Source organism: Thamnophis sirtalis, unplaced genomic scaffold, assembly GCF_051295495.1.
Source record: "Thamnophis sirtalis isolate CommonGarterSnake01/CBP01778 unplaced genomic scaffold, rThaSir2_p1.2 scaffold_2, whole genome shotgun sequence".
NCBI classification, from domain to species: Eukaryota; Metazoa; Chordata; class Lepidosauria; order Squamata; family Natricidae; genus Thamnophis; species Thamnophis sirtalis.
This window is the reverse complement of record NW_028261382.1, coordinates 147541035-147564529: the sequence shown is the minus strand read 5'-3', so window position 1 is coordinate 147564529 and position 23495 is coordinate 147541035. Positions and strand designations below refer to the sequence as shown.

At 33.7% G+C, this 23495-nt stretch overlaps 1 protein-coding gene across 2 annotated transcripts in view; it reads right to left on the bottom strand.

The window, feature by feature from the left end:
* Positions 1-23495, bottom strand: part of CDH2 (cadherin 2) — a 167075-nt gene that overhangs the window by 15231 nt on the left and 128349 nt on the right. Inside the window, exons 3-10 of one of the 2 annotated variants that reach the window (XM_087707135.1) lie at positions 18374-18591; positions 15992-16129; positions 14643-14798; positions 13552-13696; positions 9711-9883; positions 7146-7283; positions 6218-6403; positions 592-848 (exon numbers count right to left, since the gene is read on the bottom strand). In XM_087707135.1, the coding sequence (XP_087563261.1) occupies positions 592-848; positions 6218-6403; positions 7146-7283; positions 9711-9883; positions 13552-13696; positions 14643-14798; positions 15992-16129; positions 18374-18591 (1411 nt within the window). Of the gene's footprint in view, positions 1-591; positions 849-6217; positions 6404-7145; positions 7284-9710; positions 9884-13551; positions 13697-14642; positions 14799-15991; positions 16139-18373; positions 18592-23495 lie in introns of both variants that reach the window. The other variant, XM_087707134.1, reaches the window with a different exon arrangement.

Below are 23495 nucleotides of genomic sequence, written 5' to 3'. Positions count from 1 at the left end.
TGTCCCAATGAAAAGTGAGGAAAGGGAGTTATTTTTATACTGCACACAGTTCTCCAGATCAACTGGCAAGAGAGCTCAGCAAATGTGGGTCTAAATGACTTAAGGGCAAGACAGTGAATTTAAGGTAACAGACCATGCCAGACTGCAACTCTGATATGAAGCTACCCCGAAGGAACGCTGTGGGGGAAAGAAGAGTTTTGAGAATAAGAGAATGACAGTTGCAGAAACTCACCCAGTTCGTACAAAACACAGACAGGTAGAATTTAGGAAGAGTAATAGTTTTTTTTTTTTTTTTGGATAAACTGGAAGATCAGTTTGACGATAAAAATACTAATTCTATTTCAGTCAGAAATAAATTGGAAGTATTTGGGCAAAGCTGTGTTAATGTGGTAGACATGAAGTTACTGCTTACACCAGACAATTTTAACCACTAGAACACAGCATGTGTAGATGCATAAAAACTGTAAATCATAGAAATTTAGATGAACAACACTTTTTAAACAACCTTCCAATTATTCCTGCATGCAAAGGAACAAAGGAGGGAGTCATTTACTTATAGGCAACCAAAGGGTGAAGGCAGTTATGTGTTACCTTAAAGTAGTCTGTTGCATGTAACGATCTGGATCCTGAGCTGTAAATGATGTTAAAACAGCCCCAGGTAGAATCCCTTCCTCCTGACGTATAAGCTTTGTGACTGGGACAAAAGTTGGGCTTTCATTCACATCAATAACTGTAATGGATACAGTGGCTGTGGACTGAGGAGGATGCTGTATTCCTTTTGCCAAAGGCACTTGGTTTTCTGCAGCTACAGTCAGTACAAACTTCCTATTGCTCTCAAAATCAATAGGCTGGCAAAAGCAAAATACAATGTAAGTTATTTTAGTCATAGGGTATACAAAAAACCAACATATAAGAGAAGTTGTAATATTGTAGAAATACTTATTTAAAGATTCTTGAAGATCTTAGAGATCTGCAACTGAAAGGAACAAACTATATGAAAAAATCTTGTTATTACTATTATGCAAACACATCCTCCTCATTTTTGAAATTGTTATTATCCTCTAGAACAGGGGTGTCAAACTCACTGTGTCACATAACTTTCCATTTTTCCTATTTGCAGAGCTGCAGTGGACTTTGCCTGCACATGACACATCCGGCCCATGGGCCGCCACTTTGACACCCCTGCTTTAGACCTATTATGACTGGCTCTTCCAAAACCGCTTGCATGAAAGAGATCTCTAGTAGCTTGCATTTTTAATTATTATACTATGCTAGAGGAGACATGATTAACCAATCAATCAGTATACCAATCAAAATCTAAACTAATCTGATTCCCTTTACAATAATTCAGTGCTTACTCATACTATTTTATTTTTATTTTGAAGAGTATGACACTTTTTGATTCACAGCACAAACACTCAAACTGTCTCAGTATTCTATTGGGTCTTATGTAATACAAGTGAAATAAATATTTCAACTATCGTTTAAGCAGATACTCTGTGCAGGCTGTTTAAAAACTGACTTCACAAGTAGTAAGTGGCGGGTTCACAACTTTTAGTTTGGACAGAAGTTGAGTGCATTACAAATTTGCTTACCAGAATGTCTAGTTACGGTAATTTAAAATACTTTGTGTATTTCATTTTGCAAATCAGTATGGCTGTATAATACATTCTAAAGTGTCATAAAAACATATGCATAACTTGAACAGAGAATATTTACAACCTAAACATGCTATTCTCAGGCTTTTCTGTTATGGTCTACAAGGGTATACCCATAGAAATCTGCTAATTGGAACTACATGCAAAGACTAGAATAGTCTCTAATATTCTTTTCTATGAACTTAATTTATTTTAATTTACAGTTATTTTCAACAGCTTCTGGAATTTTTTTCTAGTTTGAGGAAGATTTTTCTCAAGATTTTTAATGTTTTTTTCCTGTTTTTATTGCACTTAAAGTATGGTATATAGTCAGCATCTTTCAAAGGGCAGCTGGAAGATACATAAGAGGATATTTGTAATGTGTATTTTGAAAATTGCATGTTGGTTGGATGCTACTTTCCCTAATTTGGGAAAATGTTAATGTGTTTTAAATTTTTAACAGCCCCCTTGTGATTCTGTTTTTTTAATCTGATTGAAGTTAATTGAATTTGTTTATGGTTGAATTATCTAACAGCTATTTTGCACTTATAAAATTATTTATATTGTATTTCAATGTTTTAGTAACAAAAGTATTTTATATTAGATATTTTGAGGGCCATTTTTTATTATACGTTATATATATGGCATAAATAACAAACTATTATATTGAATTTTATGGTGGTTGTGAACAGTGCTGTTGTTATTATTATGTGTTGAGTAAGAGCAGCTCAAAATAGATCTGGCAAAATTATTAATTTTAGATTTGGTCCACACTAATCTTTATAAAAACTAAAGTGTTGAAGTACGTATCATAACATTACAATGTAAGCTCTGTCCTTAACCAACTAAATAAGAGGCAGCTTCATTGTGAGATCACAATGCATATTCTTACTTGCCCCCTATCTCAACTATCTCCTATGGAAGCCATTCTCACATATTTTATATGTTACCTGAAACTGCAGAAATGGCCCTGAAGATCTATAATCTCCATTATGTAATCAGCAGTAGAAGTTGTGAATTGGAATTGTGTGTGTGTGTGTGTGTGTGTGTGAGAGTGTGTGTGTATACATACATACATACATACATACATACATACATACATGTTGCATTTGTGCTGATAAATAAATAAAGGGAGACTAATATAGATCTATTTCAAGCTATTTAGCTCTCATCAGCTAGCCATAACCTTACTGGGATTTGAACCTGTGCTATATGTGTTGAGTAAGAGCAGCTTAGGCAGTTGTGTTTCCCCCGGAAATTTTGTTGATGGATCTGATATTTGGAAGTATTGTAGCATAAAAAAGAAAAGAAAAAACCTCTCTAATATCTGCCTTTTTGCCTCCATATGATTTCCAATATCTCATAGTAGTTAGGGCAACTTCTACCAGTATATCAATTTTTAAAAGATTATTAGTAGTATCCTGAGCTGAAGAACCGCAAGCATATTTCATATTTAGTTGTTTATGCTGTCAAATTCAGATACCGTTTTCATGGAGTGAGGGATTGCTTACCAAATAAAATATAACCCCTTCAGGAATCATTACACTGTATTAGAGCTAATAAGGACTTAGTGCTTCTCTGGGGAATTCTCCCACATTTATTTATCCAGTTTTACCTTCATTTTTTTTCTTGCTTGTATTCTGACAGGTCTAAAAGAATTTAATTTGAAGCAAACTGAGCTGCTTCAAATGGATTATACTTTTGAGCCTTTCATTTCGTCCTCTTTACATAGATTTACTTCAATTTTAGCTCTTCTGTTTTGTTTTCCATTTCAGGCCTTTTTAGTTTTGAGTGGTTCATTTATGCATGAATATAAAGTACATAATCATGTACTTCTTATGAAAATGTTATACTTTTGGAAATATACAACAAAATTATCTAGAAATATGAAAAGTGATTCCCTTACTCTTCATACTAGTATGGAGAGACATTGTACAATACTGAAACTATAGTTTAATTTCACTTTGATTTGAGTGCTTGGGAATATTTCATGCAAGGAAATGAAGTCTAGTATATGTACTGAAAGCGATTAAAATATCTATAAAATCTATCATTTTTAATTTACCAAACTAGAAATGTGGTCTGAGCAACAACTGCATTCATGAAGAATGATGATACAAAGATTTGTTTATCTCCCTATCATTATTGGATATGTATAAACCAAATCACCTTACAAATACAGTTGTGGCATACTATATGAATGCTGCTTTTCAGCTGCAGGGCTGGATCTATTATTGCGAACTAAAGTAATGAACATGAAAATTCCCACTAAGGTACTGAATATTTGTAACGTGACTATCTTCATAAATGTGGTATTTGTTTAAATGTAAGTTTGGCACTGATGATGAGAATGATTTTAAAAACATAATAAGCCATCATGAGACTACTTTGATGTCCATCTCTTAAACTTCATTTTCACTTCAACTGCAAGCTTGGTAATAGCAGTGATCCCAAATAGGGGAAAAAGGAAAGAAAAATACTATGGGAAGTTCATATTACAGAGATAATTGATCCAATTCTCCATATGATACCACTATTTTTCTCTTAAATTATGTTTGTAACTGCAGAGTTATATTCACTAGGGAGATTTTAAAACAAATTGATCTGCTGCTTGCACATATAGTTTGATCCTAAATAACATAATTGGCTACACATAATCTAATTAATTTTAGCAACTGCAAATCAAGTCAGACTCATAAAATAACAAATAGATTAAAATCTACTGTTCTCAATCAGAATTCTGCCATTTATAAATTAAATATCATGATCTAATTCAGGTTTTTCAAATTATGTTATGTGGAACCCTAGTGTACAATGACATCTATAGCTGTTAGATGAGATATAAGATATATCACATTATAATTCCACTAAACCAACTAACTGATGCAGTGAGGTGTTTCTTGGTAAGTGGAGACTGTGGGGGTTTGAATGGGGAAAAATAGGCTTCTACTCAACTCTAGCACAACTACATGGCTCTGGCTCTTGGTACTTTCTATCATTTAATCCAGATTGGTCTGAATTAATTCAAGCAGAACCAATGCACAAATTGAAGGCCCCTCTTTTCAAGAACAGGTAATAGCTGTCGACAGCTTTTTTGCACAACTTTATATTATATGCCAATTGTATCTGTTCCTAGTCAAGGACTCTGCACACAATCATGCCTTAGTCAACTCTCAAGTGGATTACTGCAATGTGTGTTTACATTCCGTTGCTCCCGAAGAGCCTCTGGGAATTCTAGCTGGTTCAAAAATGTGGTGCTGTGATAACACCTCTCTTATGGGAGCAGAATTGACTACTGGTATGTTTCTGGGTTCAACTCAAGATGCTGGTGGTCAGCAGAAAGCCCTTTATAACATTAAATTGAGTTATTTGCTTGATCCCAAACACTTCTGCCTTTCCCATTAGATTTGGCAGGAGAGGCATACTACTGGTCCTGTTGGTTAAGAAATTTCTTTCTGTGAAAACCCAGGAAAAGAGTCTTTTCTTTGTGGTGCTTACACTTTGGAACATTATCCCCTAGATCAGTGGTTCTCAACCTGTGGGTCGGGACCCCTTTGGGGGTCGAACAACCCTTTCACAGGGGTTGCCTAAGACCATCGGAAAACACATATTTTCGATGGTCTTAGGAATCGAGACACCAATTTTATGATTGGGGGTCACCACAACATGAGGAACTGTATTAAAGGGTCGCGGCATTGGAAAGGTTGAGAACTACTGCCCTAGATTATATTGGTCTTGATCAGGCAAGACATTTGCAAAGCCATGAAGATATAGTTGTGTGTCTAAGTGTAGGAGTTGGATTGTTAGAGATTGTTATGTTAATTGTTGATTGGCAACAATTGGCTGCTAGCTATGTATTTTGCTATGTGTTTAGTTCTTAATAGCCACTCGACTTACATTAAATTAAAAAAATCACTTGAATACAAGGTTATCCTTAGCCATTTTTCTAAAGTATAACAAAAATGGTAAAAAGAGGCATGGATGCCATTTTTTAGATACAGTTTTTGTATTTTTTAATTAATAGGTTTTGTGGCTTAAATTTTTTTTTGAAAATCCTTGATGTAGTACATTTGTTGCAAATTAAAAAATATGCAACACAAAACACACCAGATTTCTTAATATGTAGATTTGAAATAGTTCAATTTGGCCACTTTCTTCCATGTAGAAACAATCCTAAACGACCTTTCTGAATTACACATATAAAGTAGACAAAGTTTAATTGTACCAATATTTAATTAAATATATTTCACAGAAAGTTGTTTTTAGTTTGAAAATATTACTTAGTCAATTTGGAAAAGAACAAATAAAGTTAAACATCAAACAATTTAGTATTTCAATTTTTAATATAGTAATTGTGATATATACTGTGGAATAAGTTCCTTTGAACAAATTAGCTAGGTTCTTTAAACACAGCCATTGTAGATTAGTACCACAAGTGCATATACTGAAGCTTTAAAACAGATAAACCATTTTACCATTTCAAAATATTTTTTATTTATAGAAATCTACCCTTAATTTGCTTTCCTCATTTAACAACTGGAGCTAGTTCAGTAGTCATGCTTAACTTGGCAAATACATACCTTCACAACAGTTACCAACCCGTCATTGCTATTTGGATCAGTAAGAATGGTAAACCGGCCTGAAGGATCGCCACTTGTCATTCTGTATACTGCATTCCAAGCAGGCGTGTGTGGTTGATCTTTATCTGTCACAGTTAAATTAGCTACTATAACATCCACTCTGTTTTCAGGAACTTCACCATAGAACTAAAAATATAAAGCACACACTTATGTACAAGATGTCAGCTTAGTGTCCCTGAAATATTATCACATTGTTTCTCTGTTGAAGCTCTGAAGACCCTTCACGTTCCTAAATTATTATCTTAATTGAGAAATAATGTGCTTGGGAACATTAGTTGATATTTTAAAAGAAGGAACATCTCTCTGACTCTAATGAGCTAGATCAGCCTTCCTGAGCTTGGCCAGATAAGGAAGATTGCAATTCTAGAATTCCTAGGTATCATGGATTGTAATTCAAGACAGAGAACTAAAATAAATAAACAAACATCTGCTTCTGTTCATCAGGCAAACACTATAATTTAGCTGTCATTTTCTTATTTGGTGCTCTAGGTGGCAAGTGATCCTGATTCATTGATCCAGTCATTTTTCAGACTCAAGGTCACATTTGATCACAAAAAGTTGGTAGAGCCAAGAGAAAACAAAAAATCATTTAATATACAATGAATTATTTCAGTAAACGATATATAAAATTTAATCCAGTAACTCTTTCTGTATGTAATGTTGCTTCTGACACACACACACACACTCTATATCTATATATTCATTCAAAATTGTCAGAGAATTGCACTGAAATACGGCTTGGCTCCACTGATGTAGAAAATATGGAGTTGAAGTTCTCATAAGTTAGAAACACATTCAATGCATTTAGTTTACTAAGCAAGCAAGAACTATTCACATTCTACATCCCTTTTCTTTACTGCATACTTACAATCATGGCTGTGAACTCTGGGGGATTGTCATTGATATCTGTCACTGTGATGATAGCAGTTGCCGTATTTGAAAGACCGTATGTTGGATTTCCTTCCATATCTGTAGCTTGAATTATTAATGTATACTGTTGTACTTTCTAAAAAAAAGCATCATCACAAGATGACATCAAGAGCAGTTACAGATAAAGCCAGCATTCCAAGGGAATAGCAAGTATTCAATAAAGTATTTTTTTGTGATGCAGTGAATTTATCACATTGTTCATTTCTATTAATGTCACTTAAACTGAGATTGGACTTGCACTAATTAAGAAGAATGAACAACACTAAATTCCAAAAGCACGGCTTTCTTGCTGTATTTAGTAGTTTTTAAGTGGAAAGAACTACATCTAAGAGTAGCTTTTTTTGATAGCAGGCAATAATCAAGTGAAGAGCTCTTTTTGAAAATATATTTTTCATTTTTAAAAACACAAATGCTATGCAACGGTCAAAACTAAAGTAGACTGGGTTTTATTATCTTTTTTAAAAAAAGGCTCATAAGAACTAAGCATGAGAGGGCACATTCTTGGCAAATGATTCGAAATGCCAAGGCTTTGTGGTGAGAGGGAACTGGAGGGTAACGGTGGCAACAACTTCTCCATATCACCATGGAAACCAGTGGAGGCAAGGATAACAGAAACTAGTCCCTAAAAGAGAAGCCCAAACCAAATTATTTCATTAATGTTAAACATTAGGAACCAGATACCTCCTTCTTTGTCAATAGCACAGCTAGCTTTTTTTTTTTTTTTTTTTTTGCTTTGTCAAAAAAGAGCCTTTGGTGGTGAGAAAGTCTGTTCTTAAAGCCGGGTTGGAATGAAGCCAAAGGCAGAGGAATACATTCTTCCCTAAGAAGAGGATTTTTCTTGCTTTAGGAATTAAATTGTTTGAAAACAATTCATACGTTTTATTCATTATTTTAAATTAATTAATAATTAATGTTACGATGTAGATACTTGTGACTTCTTGATAATGTATTTGATATGAAACATCATCAGTTATAAAAGAAACATTTCCCCCCCCCAAATTTTAAAATAGGATTAAGCATCTTAGTACTTTTTGGGCTGATACAGATATATTAATACATTAAGTTCACCATCTTCCAAGAAGAAAAGTAATAAAGATAGGGCTTTTCGTTGTTGCCTTACAATGTTATGGCCACAAGTTGTTTATTGATGTAACTAAAAATGTTATATATTTATAAGAAAAATACCATTCCTGAAGAATCAACTTTTTATAATGATGTTTTCACGTATTTCATTTCTTGAAATAACATAAAAAATGTTACTTTTTTATGCAGAGAAAGTTTTTCAAAATGTTCCACTGAGCATCTACGTTTAAGGGAAACCAAGTTATTTAAATAACTCTTTTAAATTTAAATATTTAAATTGATTATTCTATCACAGGCCTGTCAAAATTGTGGCCCACTGGTTGGATGTATCATGCACAGGCCACATCCATCCCAGCTCCACAAAAGCAAAAAAGTTGCAATATGTCACGTGACATGATCAAGTTTGAGACCCGTGATCTATCATCTTCATGGGTTATACTGGTTGACAGAATTGGGTGCAATTCAAGATGCTTGTCACTTTAAAAGCCCTTCATGACTTGGGATTTAGTTAATTGAGGGACCATGCTCCTCTAGTTGCTTCTACCTGTCCAATACAATGCATAGGCATAATCCAGGTTCCATCAGCCAAGAAACGTCAACTGCCAAGGATTGGGAGACGTGCCTTTTCTATCATAATTTCTGCACCTGGGACAACCTCCTCTCTGAATTAGGATGGTCCTGAACCTGTTGGCCTATCAAACCTGGCTATGTGCTGGGCATAGGTTCCCAAATTGTGTGAAGGGCTCTATTTCCTAGGTATGTTTACACCAACAAATTATAATATCTCTTGCTATTTGCATTATTTTTTGTATTGTGTTTTAACTACTTTAATTGCTTTTATGATGATTTATTGCCCAGTGTCATTGGTTTCAGATATACAAAATGATTGATGAATGAGCAGTGAGTTACAATTTTTTTGTCTTCTGAAGATTATTTTTTATGTCTGTAGAAGAGAGATGAATGGTAATATGATCTCATTTACGGAGGTTGGGGGATATAGTCCTGCTTGTTATGGGGATATGAGTACTTTTTTTCTCATTTAGCTATACAATGGTGGTTCCTTTAATAAAAACACATAAACATTATTGTACATGATTTCTTGAGTTTTCCATACATGCACACAAAAGGATGGTGGGAATGATACACTGTATTTGGGGCAATTTGTTACACAAAATCAGTGCATGATTCTGAGTGATTCTAGAGAATCACAGGGTCAAAAAAGTAGTCAAGCTCATCATATGAATTGCTTTTCCTAAGATGAAAACAGAAGCCAGAAAGAAGCTAAAATTATGTTAAAATATCTATATTTACATTGCGAGGGAGAGGAGGAAATGAAATCTCAATTGTTTTTTCAACCTTCATAATCAGTTACTCATCTAAGACAAACAAATTTAAAATGTGCGATGCCAGGCTTTCTCACCTCTCTGTCAAGTCCAGCTGCAACTGTGATAATGTCACCTGTTTCGTTGTTGATTGTAAACATATTTGGAGAAGGGGTGCTTGGGGCTTGTGACAAGATTCTGTATCTCAGCATTCCATTCAAAGCGTTGGGATCATCAGCATCAATAGCAGTGACAGTCATCACATAGGTGCCTAATGAAAGATCCAATAATCCTCTGAGTTAAATAAACACTTTACTTGGATTAAGGCACTTTGAAGCATCAACCTTAGTTTAAAGGTTTACTTCCTCTGACAAAGCACATCATATTCCTTCAAATCAAGCATTTCCCCTAAGACCTGTAATTAATAAGGAATTGTGAAGAAATTCCTTATTAATAAATAATAAGTGAATTTCTAAAATACCAAAATTCACCTACTGCAAAAGCAAAAGTAAAGTATTATGTTTAAATTGTTTCTTCTTTGACCTAGTTTATAGAAAATGAATCCCAATATTATAGTAAGACAGTGCCTGTTAAGTGAACATACAGGGTCATAGAAATGACCATTTAAAGGGCAGATTTTTGAAGCAATAAGAGGTGTTGGCATGTGATGAGATATAATCTGTTGTAAAAAAAAAACCATGAAAGAACATACTACCAGTAATTAAAAGAGGATGTAACTTCGAGTGTACACTTAGGACAAATTTGACCATGATCCAGGACTGAGAATTAAAGGATAGGAGAGTAAACATTTATTCAGCATAAAATTTCAAATGAAGCCTGACATACTAAAGGAGAAAAAAACCCATCAAACTCTATTAAAATCCACATAAATCACTGGAATAAATATCATCACATTTGAAAAAAATGAACAATCCCTTCTTTGCTTAATATCCATCAGAATATACTATGTACATAAATCATAAATTATTCCTACAATTTGTTGATTAAAAAAAATCTTATATAAGTCAGAAACAAACTTGTGTAATTGTACAGATTCTGTTTGGATCTACTTGTTTACTATAAATCACACTTTTACATTTCCTTGCTAATATAATTTCACCGTCCACTCAAGACATAAAATTTGTCTATTGAAGTTTAAATAAACATTCTGTTTGTACTGTAGTATGAGGCATATATATGTCTTAGTTTTCTTTAATTCAATATTTCCTTTTAAAATAGCAACTTAGGATCAAACCCCAAATTTAAGTACTCAAACAGTGATTTTGAGTTTTTTAAATGTTGAAATTGCTAATATATTTTCTGGACAATATAGCATCCCAAAAAATTACAAGAAATTAAGTTTAAATACCATATTTTTTGGAGTATAAGACGCACCAAGATTTTGAAGAGGCAAATTAAAAAAAAGTTTTTGCACTTTGCAGACCTCCCAAAACCTCTGCACACCTCATTTTTTTGTGAAAAAGAGGCATGCAGAGAGTTTGAGAGGCCTGCAAAGTGCTCCTAGGGGCTCCCTCCCAAAAACCAAGCAAAAAAATGGTAAACCCGGCATGCATAGTTTTGGGGAGGCTTGTAGAGTGCTCCTGTAGGGTGCCCCCCCCAAATGAGCAAAAATGGCTTTTAGGAGATTTATAGAGTGCTTCTGGGGGCTGGAGGGAGGCAAAATTGAGCAAAAAATGGCACATTTTCCGCTCATTTCTGGATTCCCCAGCCCCCAGGAACACTCTACAAGGCTCCTAAAGGCTATGCACGGCCATTTTGGTGAAGGGGGCGGGATTTCGGGAGGCAAAAATGCTGTATTCAGTGTATAAGATGCAACCAGATTTTCAGCGTCTTTTTTGAGGGAAAAAGGTGCGTCTTATACTCCAAAAAATACAATAAATGTCCAGATCTACATGTATATTCTACATCTCTGTGCTAAATATATATTCTACATACATATGCTAAAGCAATGTATTTGTTTGTTAGATTTCTATACAAATGTTATTCTAAAAGCTGAAGACATAAATATAATTCACTCTTTCCGGTTTTTATTCACAACTGTAAGATTGATTAATCCAAGACAAAATAATTGACCCAAAGCCTCCTTGGATATTTCCATGGCGGAATATGGTTTCCCCAGTCCCAATCTAACTCAATCTTACTGTCTATTGCCATGACTGACTATACATTTTCAAATTTAATGTAGGAGTGAATGTGCATTCATTAAAAAAGGAGAAAACATAATGGTAAGAGAGAGGAAAGGGAAAATGTAATTAGACTTTCAAGAGTCTGAAACAATAGCCTGTATCAATAAAGCAGAGTTCCAATCAAGTTGCCTAATTTTATCCTTCTCAATGGGCTGATCAAACAGCAAGACAGTTTTCACATCTATGCTTTCTTTCTGCATCTCCTTCAATTGCAGAAGATCTTGTAACATTGATTCAGCTGATTCGTTAGTCAGGATATTGCAAAAAGATAGAAAATCTGTTCCACTAATGGATAGTTTTATTTGCTAATACACTGGACATAGTTAAAGAATTTCTGGAATGTTGCTTGATAGTGAAGACTAAGAAATACAATTAAGAAATGCTTTGTTCTCACTATCTCACTAAATGATTTTAGGCCAACTGTTCTTCCCTCGGTGGCTAACCATCATCATATTAGCAGCATGATGGTAATAATAGTATATTAAGTGTCCTTTCTAACATTACAATAAGATAATAAAGCCTTGAATATACCAATGTTATGACTGTTATTAAGGTATTTTTTTCACACTACGTGCCTTCCATTTCTAAATCTGCTTCTTTGTACTGTGTAATTCACTACTATACTACAATGATGGTGTTACCGTGAGCTTTGGAGTCAAGTGTCAATTTTCTAATAATAGTAATAAACAACAAAAATAAAAAGCAACACCATTGAACATCATCTACAAGATCCTTGGAAAGTACTCAATATATGGTAAAAATGCCAAATCTGGTTGACTGTGTGACCAACCATAAGAACAAAAGGTCTGGAAAGCATTTGCGACACAATAGAAATGGATAACACATAATTGCAAAATGTTGCATTAAGTTGAACAGTGAATATATTACAATTATATATTTAGTCATTCTAAATCCTTGGGAAGGACTGAACAGTCCAAAGTATCGAATCAAGCTAGAACTATCTGGTAGACTGTGTCTAAATATAACGTAATACGACCATGACTATCACAGTCATCATCTTTACAACTAAGCATGGAACAGAAACAAAGATCAATTAAATAAAATTTGCAAAATTATAAAATTATATGGACCTTACTTCATGCTTAAGTGGTCAGTAGAGGGTGTGTGCATAAGTGCACTAATGTGCCTATTGTCCCTGTCATTGTACTTTTATTCTCTTATTCTTCTCGTTTTTGTTTGACAAATTCAAATAAATAAATAAATAAAACCCCAAACCTAGGCAATTGCAATTCTATTGGATAATGGCATACCAAACAGATATTTATGATAGAAAGAATACATAAAGTAGATCATTTGATTTATGTCAAATTTGTGCTAAAGTAGTAATTATCTGAGAAATAATTATGTTTATTTGTTATTGTCAATTTCAGGAAACATGGAATTTCAGATCTCTGAAAAGATTCAGATTTGGTTTCTCCTATGGACAAATTTGTCATGTGTCAAATCAAGTGAACTGAATTAAGCAATTTTGAGTCAATGAAAATGGATATTAAGAAGCAGCTTCTGCAAGCTCTATCTCCTTTCAATACAGATGCGATCAATTAACTAAAACTTGTGGCCAATTTTTATTGAGACAAATACAATTTAACTGTTATATACTTCCTTCGACTGTGTAATTTAAGTTAAATGTTTAAAAAGTTCTACAATATTAAAATATGTAACTTAATATTTAATATAACGTAAATGACTACTTAAGTTTATAATATTTTACCTGGTTTTGATCCTTCTGGGACTGTCCCATTCCAAACCTGATGTAGGAATTCAGGTCTATTATCATTCATATCAATGACATTAATAACAATATCAATGGGATTTTCCACCTGATTTCCATTTACATCTACGGCATGTGCCCTTAGCTGCAAAAGATATTTTTTTAAGATCAGAAAAAAAAAACAGGTATCATCAGACAAGGTAATTATTGTTGCTGGCAGGACATTTTAAACAGAATCAACTAACACAATTTATTTGTCTTCTTTTGTTATCCTCTTTTGGTTTCTTCAAACACTTGAAAACAGATTTTAAAAGGTAAATATCCTGAATTACAAAAATCTCATAATGTCTAAAATTAGTAAAACAAGACAAGACACTTCTGAGCAGAAAAAAAAGTCATTCTGGGAAGGAGAAAGCGTGGAAAAAAGGAAGGAAAAGGAGGAGCAGAAGGAGGAATTATTTGAAGGTGGGAAAAATATTCTTATCATAATACTAGAATGAAAATAATTAAATGAGACTAATTTATAAGATAGCCCAAGAAAATACTTTGTCACCCAAAGGAAAATTTATCAGTGGAGTCTGCTGCCAGAAACTATAACAATTAGACAGCATGTTGGGCTGCTTTAGGTGTCCTTCTCTTTCACTTTTCAGAGTTTTTAATATTTATCAAACATGAAATGTTTTTCTAGTAATCCATTTATCCATGCATCCTCTTATCTATTTTCTCTTCTGCAATTAATTTAATTAAACCCCCACGGTGTTTAAATGTTTAGATATTTAATGTACTACACAATTAAAGAAATATCTCATGGTAATTTATTTTATTTATGAAATAACTGTCCCCATTTAATAGTCATATAAAGCTTTCACATTAAAAACATTTCTTCTAAATTATGTGATTGAATTTGTAACTGGAAATTTAAAGAAAATATAATAGAGTTTCTCATGTTGCTTCTTTTATCTAATTCATTAAATCAAATCTGAATTGTTAAACTAGCCAAGTAATTCCATTTACAGAATTTAAAATCTAAAACTGATATAATAATTCTAGATAAGAACTTTGATTTTAAACTTTGTTGGTTAAAAACTTACATGAAAAGAAGCTATTTGCTCCCGATCTAATGGTTTTGTCACTGATAGTTGACCTGAAATGGGATTGATGATAAAGATGCCAGTTGGAGGCTGATCAGCACCTGGACCAGTAACGCTGTATCGCAGGGAAAGGCTTTTATCACGATCAGATCTGATCTATATACCAAGAAGATGGTGAGATTGTTAAATATAAAAATATACCAGATGCTTAAAATAAATCTACCAATATGCACATTCATACATAGAAACAGCCATAGAAATCATTTACATTTTATTATCTAGCTTATTGTTTTAACTGCAAAAATCAGCAAGCTAACTTTTTAAAAAAATGAACTGCACTAGACTTCTTACTAATACAAAAGGTAGTGCTGGCCTATGCAATCTACATAATGCCAAGTATATATTTATCAAGTATTATTATCAAAGGAAATTCACCCATGGTAACAAACTAAACTGCCTGTTCTGCTACAAAGCATGAGAGAACTGGAAATTGTTGCTCCTACCAAGGAAACTCCATTGTAATAGTTGGCTGTATGATCAGACAGTGCTGAGCAAAGATTCTACTCCAGATGGTGTTTTCCATACATCATCAGTCCATGTAAAGAGTACTAAAGTAGGATAGCCTAGTAGATGTTTTTGATGTTTGATAGCCATGTCCTGACTTGATCAGTATTGTTGAAAAAGGAATCAATGCAATAACAAACAGTAGTGGTCTTGAGGTTAACCTCTCCCAGTCTGTCTCCATTATGTCATTGATCTAGTATCCTAATTTTGCTTATGCCTCAACAGAACCAGTGGAACATCAACTTGCCATTTTGTACTACTTCTTCTGGACATAAGGATTTTAACTATTTTGTGTAACCACAGCTTGTGTAGGGTTCTCCTAGGCTAATCCTTTCTGATCTTCTATTTTTTAAATATAAAAACAATATTTATTTAATTGATATGCCTCCCATCTTACTATCCAAAGCGACTCATGCCAACAACCATTCAATAGAAAATATGGATCGAATGTAAAATAAATGTGTATATCCTTATTTTAAAACCTATTTGAGGGGAGACCCACAGAAATCTGAATGTCTATAATATGATATCATTTTACAAATGCCATAAATTTATGGAGATGATATATACTTACAAAAATGATATCATTTTTTAAATGACTTATATTAAAGCAAAATGAACAACAAAAATTCTCCAATTTGGATTATTTTTTTCTTTACCTGTTAATAACCTGGTTTCATGTTTGATAAGAAAACATGGAATATTTTTTCATCTCAGCTTTTTGATAAAGAAAACCATTATTAAACTCCTTCAATAACACTCTTCTGTTCTGTTCTTTGTCTTACCCTAACTAATTCCTGAGGAAATGGCCCTCTGGAGTTTTCTGGCAAATTGATTGGAGGGATAACCCAATCTCTCTTCTGCCTTTGCAGATGGCCGCTGTGTTTATTTTGTTGTCTAGGAAATACAATGTCTTCCATTTTCTTTTGTTCCTTGCAATTATAGATAATGAAAATTAGTACAGATTAGATACTTAAGGTTTTTCAAATAGAAAGCAGCATACAAATATTTAAATACATTTACATAATGAACAAAGATTTAAATGATATAAAATAAGGCTTCCCAAGACAATGTATAACCCCCAAACTCACAAAATGACATGATGTGGAATAAGAAAAAACCCCTATATAATACCTACTTTGTTTTCTATCAGTAGAAAGTAAGTACAAGTTTTAAGCAATTTATTAGATCTTAGTTCTATACTTTATACTTTTTATGTTCCAACTGCAGCCTAGTTAATACCATTCCAAATTTAACAGTATGCCTTTAGATATTTCTCATTAGTTGGAGCTACACTTCAGGTAATGTGCTACTGTACATTAAATTTAGACTTGGGTGTGCTAAAATATAATTTGAGTTTCTAAGGAAGTTTAATACATAGTAGTAAGGACTGTCTCAAATATTTATGACCCTATTAAATCCCATAGAATTAATGTTGTAATTATTTTAAACCTATGTCAGCCATGATGGATGCTGTAGATGGCCCACTTTACACAGTAGGTATTAATCTCTGCAGGGTGTCAACAATTCTTCTCTGCATCTATAAGCATTCTGGCTTTTGCTTCTTGATGCTGGCAGATTGCTAGCTTGCTTATGCATATGGTAAAAACAAAGAAAGACATATTTCTTCAATCCTTTAAAACAATATTCGTTTTTTTCAGTTAAATGTGGAATAGAAAAAATAATGGTTTCTTTTTACATTATGGAAGCCAGATGTTTTCAGCAACTAAGTAATCTTAACTACTTTACAGAAGATAATCTAATAGGAAAACATTTTGGAGACTTGAAGCACTAAGATAATTTATCAATAAATAAATAGAAATGTATTTTGTTTGTTTGAAACACCGATATGTTGACCTTTCAACAAAGCTTTAGTGAATGTGCTCAGGACCATGTTGTGAATTAAGAGTCCTAGAAACAATACCCAGCACGTATATACATATGCAAGTCTAGCTATATAGCTGGTGATACTTCTGAGCTAGAAATGCAGAATAACAAATTAACTTTATGCTGGCCTACCAACCAAATGCATTCAATCAGCCAAGTAACTTGCTTGGCCTGCCAATAATTTTAAAGTATCTCTCCTCCAATTTATACAGTCCTCAAAAAGATGAAATTTCAGACAACTTATTAAGTCATACTAAATATACACACATAGGTGTATTTGAGACCTTGTTTAAAAGACTGGGCTTGCTTATGTTCTGGTCATGCAGTTAAACAAGCTGGAAAAAAATATGATATCCTAGCTGAACAGCAAGCTCTGTGACTGCATAAATATGATTACAGGTTTGGAAAGTCACAGTCCAGCAAACAGCAATGCAAATTCCAATTCTCTGGAAAAAGCAAGATTACCAGCATGAAAGTTTTCATTACTATAAGCCTTTGTCCATGTTCAGGAGCTAACTCTTGATTATTTAAATGTAAATACATTTCTTATTCCATGTTGGGATATTAATATAAATTAATGTTATGAATGAATCAAATCCATTTTTTCCAATATTTTCAATCTTATGCCTATAACTGTTAATTTTATTGTGTACATATGTATTGACATAAATTATCCAGTATACTTTTTAAAAGAACAAATAGCAGAATACCAAACAATGTGCACATTCAATGCCTACTGGCAACAAGGCTGAGCAAGATTTCTTTCCAGCTTGGCTGAGAGCACTTTATACAAGAGGGAGGCTCCTTTCTCTAAAGTGGCAGTGGAGTCATGAATAGTTTACACACATGCACACCCCAACATTTTATTACTGAGGCACAAAGCAAAGCCAATACTTTCTGCCAGAATTGCTTTTTCTGCTTCATTTGTAAATCTGAAGTTCCAATGTTATAAACTTGACTGATGGGCCTGAAAAGCAAATGGCTTATTTATTTATTTTTTGCTTAGATTTAACTGCTTGAATAAATATTGAGTGCTTTCCAGGGATTTAAAATTTAAAAGACACATTCCAATTCATATTTCTTCCTTTTAAAAATATACTCCTGTACCAATGCAAATTTTAAATGTAAACAACTATATTTTCAGTGATATGGGATGATGGAAAAACATTTTGAAAATTAATAATATTTAGAACATAGAATTAAGTACAAATTCCAAAAGAATTGATAAATTATGAACCCCTTTCTCATATATATTTCTAAAATATATTAAGACATTTTACCTTTATGGTATCCTTTGGATCAAGACCTAGTTTTATGATCACTTGCCACTGTTCCTTTGTTTCTTTGTCACTGGCATACAGGAAAAATTCAGTGGGTTCTGGAGAAAGCTGAAAGCTTCTAGCTGCATATACCACACCATCTTCACCAATTCTGAAATCTGCTGGTGCGCTGCTTTCAAAATGGACTTTTCTGCTTGCTTCACAGTTTCTAAATCTTACTGCAAATACATAAAACACAACAGCTATAATGAAAAAGGTTTTAAACCCTTATATTATGAATAAATTGTTGTAGATAAGTCAACTTTATCGTTGGTTAATTTTAAGTATGAAAAATAAAGCATGATTTTTAATTAAGTTTCCCTACTGATTTGTTTTATGCAAACCCTGGTACATTAAGGTTAGTTTTAAATAGTATATAATTTTTTATTTGTTTCATAACTAAACAAAGCATTATATAACAATTGCTTTATCATTACTTTCCAATTTTTCTTCAAATATTTCTGAAACAATTGCCTTCTACCTTTTCTGCTCTAGAACATGAAAGCCTGAAGTTTGGTATCCTTTGGACCATTAATTTGCAAATCTCAGATTACAACAATGCAAAATATAAGAATACTTTAAATGATATAAAGTACCTGTTGGGGTATTATTAGTTGTAAATAATATTGCCGATTTGCCTCTCAATTTGAAGAATTGTTCTTCCTCAACAAATATTATATTTCAATTAAAAAAATCTTGAAAATTCACCTTAACATTGTTCAATATATTCTGAGAAAAGTAGAACCACATCTATAGTAATTTACATGACTGCTTATGAGCAACTAGCTGTATAACATAGTGGTCAAAGCACCAACTAACAAGAACTACCAAAAGATATAAAAAGCTTTAAATACAGAACCTATAAATTGCATGTCTATGGAGAGTCTCAGTCATCCAGGTCATAGCTGATCCAAAGGTGCTTTTTCAAGAGGCAACTGGACTGTCTTTTTTTTTCTTTGAAGATGTTTTGCTTCTCATCCAAGAGGCTTCTTCAGCTCTCTGAAGAAACTTCTTGGATGAGAAGCGAAATGTCTTCAAAGAAATAACAGAAAGTCCAGTTGCCTCTTGAAAAAGCACCTTTGAGATATAAATTGCATGCCACTACATTAGTTAACATATTTTTTCTTCTCCTTTCCTTCCCTTTAAATTATGAAACTAATAGTTTTCTTCAAATAGACCTGAAGGAGTCTCATAGGAGTATATGAATATAATTTGGACAATCACTAACTGGATTCCAGAATTTATCTGAGAAAGCTTAAGAAATGGATATCACAATGTTTCTAGCTAGTATCTTCCTTATTGATATTCTTTCTTGAGGCAACTAGGTGCTATAAAATTCAAGTATCTTGCTGAAAATTTATAAAACTGACAGTGTCCTCGGGAAATCATTCTCTGCAAGCAGTCATGTTAAAAGACTTCCGTCTGTGTATGATTGTGTATGCATAGATGGAGGGATAATACAACATGTTATTTAGGTGATTTTTAGGCTACTGCTGAGAAATTGGGTTTGTAAAGAACTTGGATCCGTTAACAAGCTCATATTCTGCTTTTAAGAGAAAAATATCTTTTAAATTATTTTTATTGGTTATATTTTATATTAACAAATCCCCTTGTAGAAAGTCATTATTAATGCTGTTATTTTCCTAAATTGATGAAAAGGATGACACTTTATTCACAGTATTGTGACATTTGTCTTTAGCTGCACTGCAATTTAAATGCATCACTCAGAAAGCAATAAAAACAATTTTTCACAGTAAAAAATAAAAATGACTATAAAGAATACCCAAATAAGGTAAATTATAAAATATAAGCCAATGTAATTTAATTTGTTTTTGTATTTTTGGTGGGTGCACGTGGAACCAGGTTATCTTTTGGGAGTCCATCATAATTTCAAATAGTTACTGAGTGACCAACCATTAAAAAAAGACTACCTGAATAGAGACATCAAGAAGCAGTTTTTTTGGAAATAATACTGAAATGTAAAGTCAAGGGACTGAAATAGCATTGTTCCCTACTCCCTTTATTTCCCCCCCATGCCCTTAAAATTTTCTGGCAATTAAATATTTTCCTCTCTCATTGTTGGACTTTTATTTATCTGCTCATTTAAAAGGGAAATGCCCCTTCCCATATAGAAAGATAAAAATTCTTAGTTTTCTAATTGCAAGGAGGGAAGGATCAAGCTACATGAAATATTTTAGCAGAAAGTTCTATGCAGTGAGTTATGTGAACAAGAATTCAATACATACCTGGGATACATAAAAACAAATTATCCAATTAGTGAAAAATGATGTGTTGAATCATGTTTTGATAGGGTATTTATACAAATGTTTCACCATGGACGTATGTTAAGTGTAGCTATCAGACCAAAAATTAGCTATATAAATATTTCTTGCATTTTAAAAATAGGTAACTGTAAGTAAATCAGGATTAATTATTTTTATCTTGCGAGATCACAATTCTGTGGGTTATTGTGATCCCTTTCCCTTATATGAAAACCATAATGGAAAGTCAACTAATAATGGGAAAAATATTTATTCAGTTACGCTATATGTCCTAATTTCCTTGGGTTATTATATAAGGTCCTCTATTTTTGTTCATAATTGTGATTGAAATTGTGGTTGCTAAGGAATGCAATCATTAACCTAATCATCTGACCAGATCTGTTTGACCATTTTTTTCCATTGGTGTTAAGCAAATCACTGAATCATGTGGTCATTTCCTCAATTTCTGCCGCTTATTGGAAACTGGCTGAAAAAGTTGCAAATAGTGATCAAATGCCCATAGAATAATGCAATTGGCGGTGAAATGTGGTTGGGTTGCAAAGTGCCTGAATTGCAATCACATGATCATGGGGTGGAAAATGGTCATAACTTTGAGGAGAAATTGTAAATCACTTTTTCAAAGATTGTCATAACTTTGAATTGTCAATAAATGAGTGGTTGTTAAGTCAAGGACTACCTATATTTTATTAAATCTGATGTGCAACAACACACCATATGTACTGAAGAGCAAAGTGTGAAGTACTGTATTTTTCGGAGTATAAGATGCACCAGAGTATAAGACGCACCAAGATTTTGAAGAGGTAAATTTTAAAAAAAGTTTTTGCACTCTGCAGGTCTCCCAAACCCACTGCACACATCGTTTTTTGTGAAAAATGAGGCATGCAGAGAGTTTGAGAGGCCTGCAAAGTGCTCTTAGGGTTGGGGAGGAGGTGAGCAAAAACGAGGAAAAAAAGGTCAGTTTTTTGCAAAACCCCGGCTTTGGGAGGCTTGTAGAGTGTTCCTGGGGGTTGGGGTGGGGCAAAAATGAGCAAAAACCAGCCCATCCTTTGCTCATTTTTTCCTCTCCCCAGCCCCCAGGAGCACTTTGCAGGCCTCTCAAAGACTCTGCACGTCCATTTTTGTGAAGGAGGGGGGATTTCGGGAGGTGAAAAATTCTGTATAAGACACATCCAGATTTTCACCCTCTTTTTTGGGGGGAAAAGGTGCATCTTATACTCCGAAAAATATGGTATGCAATCTCATTTATAGTAAGTTGAAGAAATAAACTATGTACATATATTTCTAATTATATAAATAATTCATAATAGTTATACATTTGTAATCTCGTATATTTCACTAATAATCTTCAATTAAATCGTTTCATTTATCAGGCAATTACCATTATAACAGTGACACTTAACTGTGTTACCATGTTGCATCCCAACCACAATTCAAATTGTTTGAATTCTAAAGTTCCTTAGCTCTTTAGCTCCTTCATTTTTTATTATTTTCTCTATTTTGTGTTTCCACCAATTCTTGCTTGCAGACAAATGGTATTTCTCGCAGAAATGTCCCATTTGTTATGATGTTGTTTGTAATCAGGAGATGCGGTGGCTCAGTGGCTAAGACGCTGAGCTTGTTGTTAGAAAGGTTGGCAATTTGGCGGTTTGAGTCCCTAGTGCCGCGTAACAGAGTGAGCTCCCATTACTTGTCTCATGTTGTATTCACTGCTAGCCAACCTAGCAGATCGAAAGCACGTAAAAATGCAAGTAGAAAAATAGGGACCACCTTTGGTGGGAAGCTAACAGTGTTCCATGCGGCGTTTAGTCATGCTGGCCATATGACCACAGAGACCGCTTCGGACAGCGCTGGCTCTTAGGCTTAGAAACGGAGATGAGCACAGCCCCGTTTGTAATCAGACTGCTTGATCTTCTTGCAGTAAGTAACTAGCTGATCCATTGTTTCTTCAGCTTCTTTGTAGACATTGCTATTTGCTATCTGCTATTATCTTCTCAAATCTGGCATTATTTTTTCTATTATATTATTACTATGGCCTCCTTTTATATATTTTGATCAACTCAAAGTGAAAGACCTGTGGTGGTGTAGTTGTTAGAATGCATTATCTCAGGTTAACTCACTGCTTACTCCAAGAGTTCAATTCTGAGAGGCTCAAGGTTGACTCAAGCCTTCCTTACTTCTGAGGTTGGTAAAATGAGGACCCAGATTGTTGGGGGAAACAGGGTGACGGTGTAAACCACTTAGAAAGGACTGTAAAGCACCGTGAAGCGGTATATAAGTCTAGGTGCTATTGTTATCCAAACACTCATGCCTTCTATTTTTCTCATAAAAACAACCCTGTGAACTGAGTTGAATTGAAAGAAAATGAGTGGCCCAAGGTCACCAAGCCAGCTTTCATGCTCAAGGCACTCACAAGCTCTTGGTTTCTAGGCCAGCATCTCTTACCTAAAAAGACTGGGAATTAAAAAAACTAACAGAAATGCAACAAAACAAGTATTTAAGAAGAGAAATACTGGTGGCTACTATTAGCAAGCATGGACTATCAGGCTCCCTATAAGAAACTTGAATTTGCCTGAAGCTTCACATAAACTTGAAATAACATTAAAGTTGATTCCCAATATGATATCCTCTTGGATTTAACCTGCGGTCCCCCTTCCCCATGTTTTCCACGAATAAATAGCAAACTGGTATAAGATTTCCTATATTCAGATCTATGTGGCAATTGCTTGTATAGATTTTTTGCATTCCTGCCCTAGGAAACTAGCTTCCAATATAAATCCTGGGCATGCATAAAATACACAAAA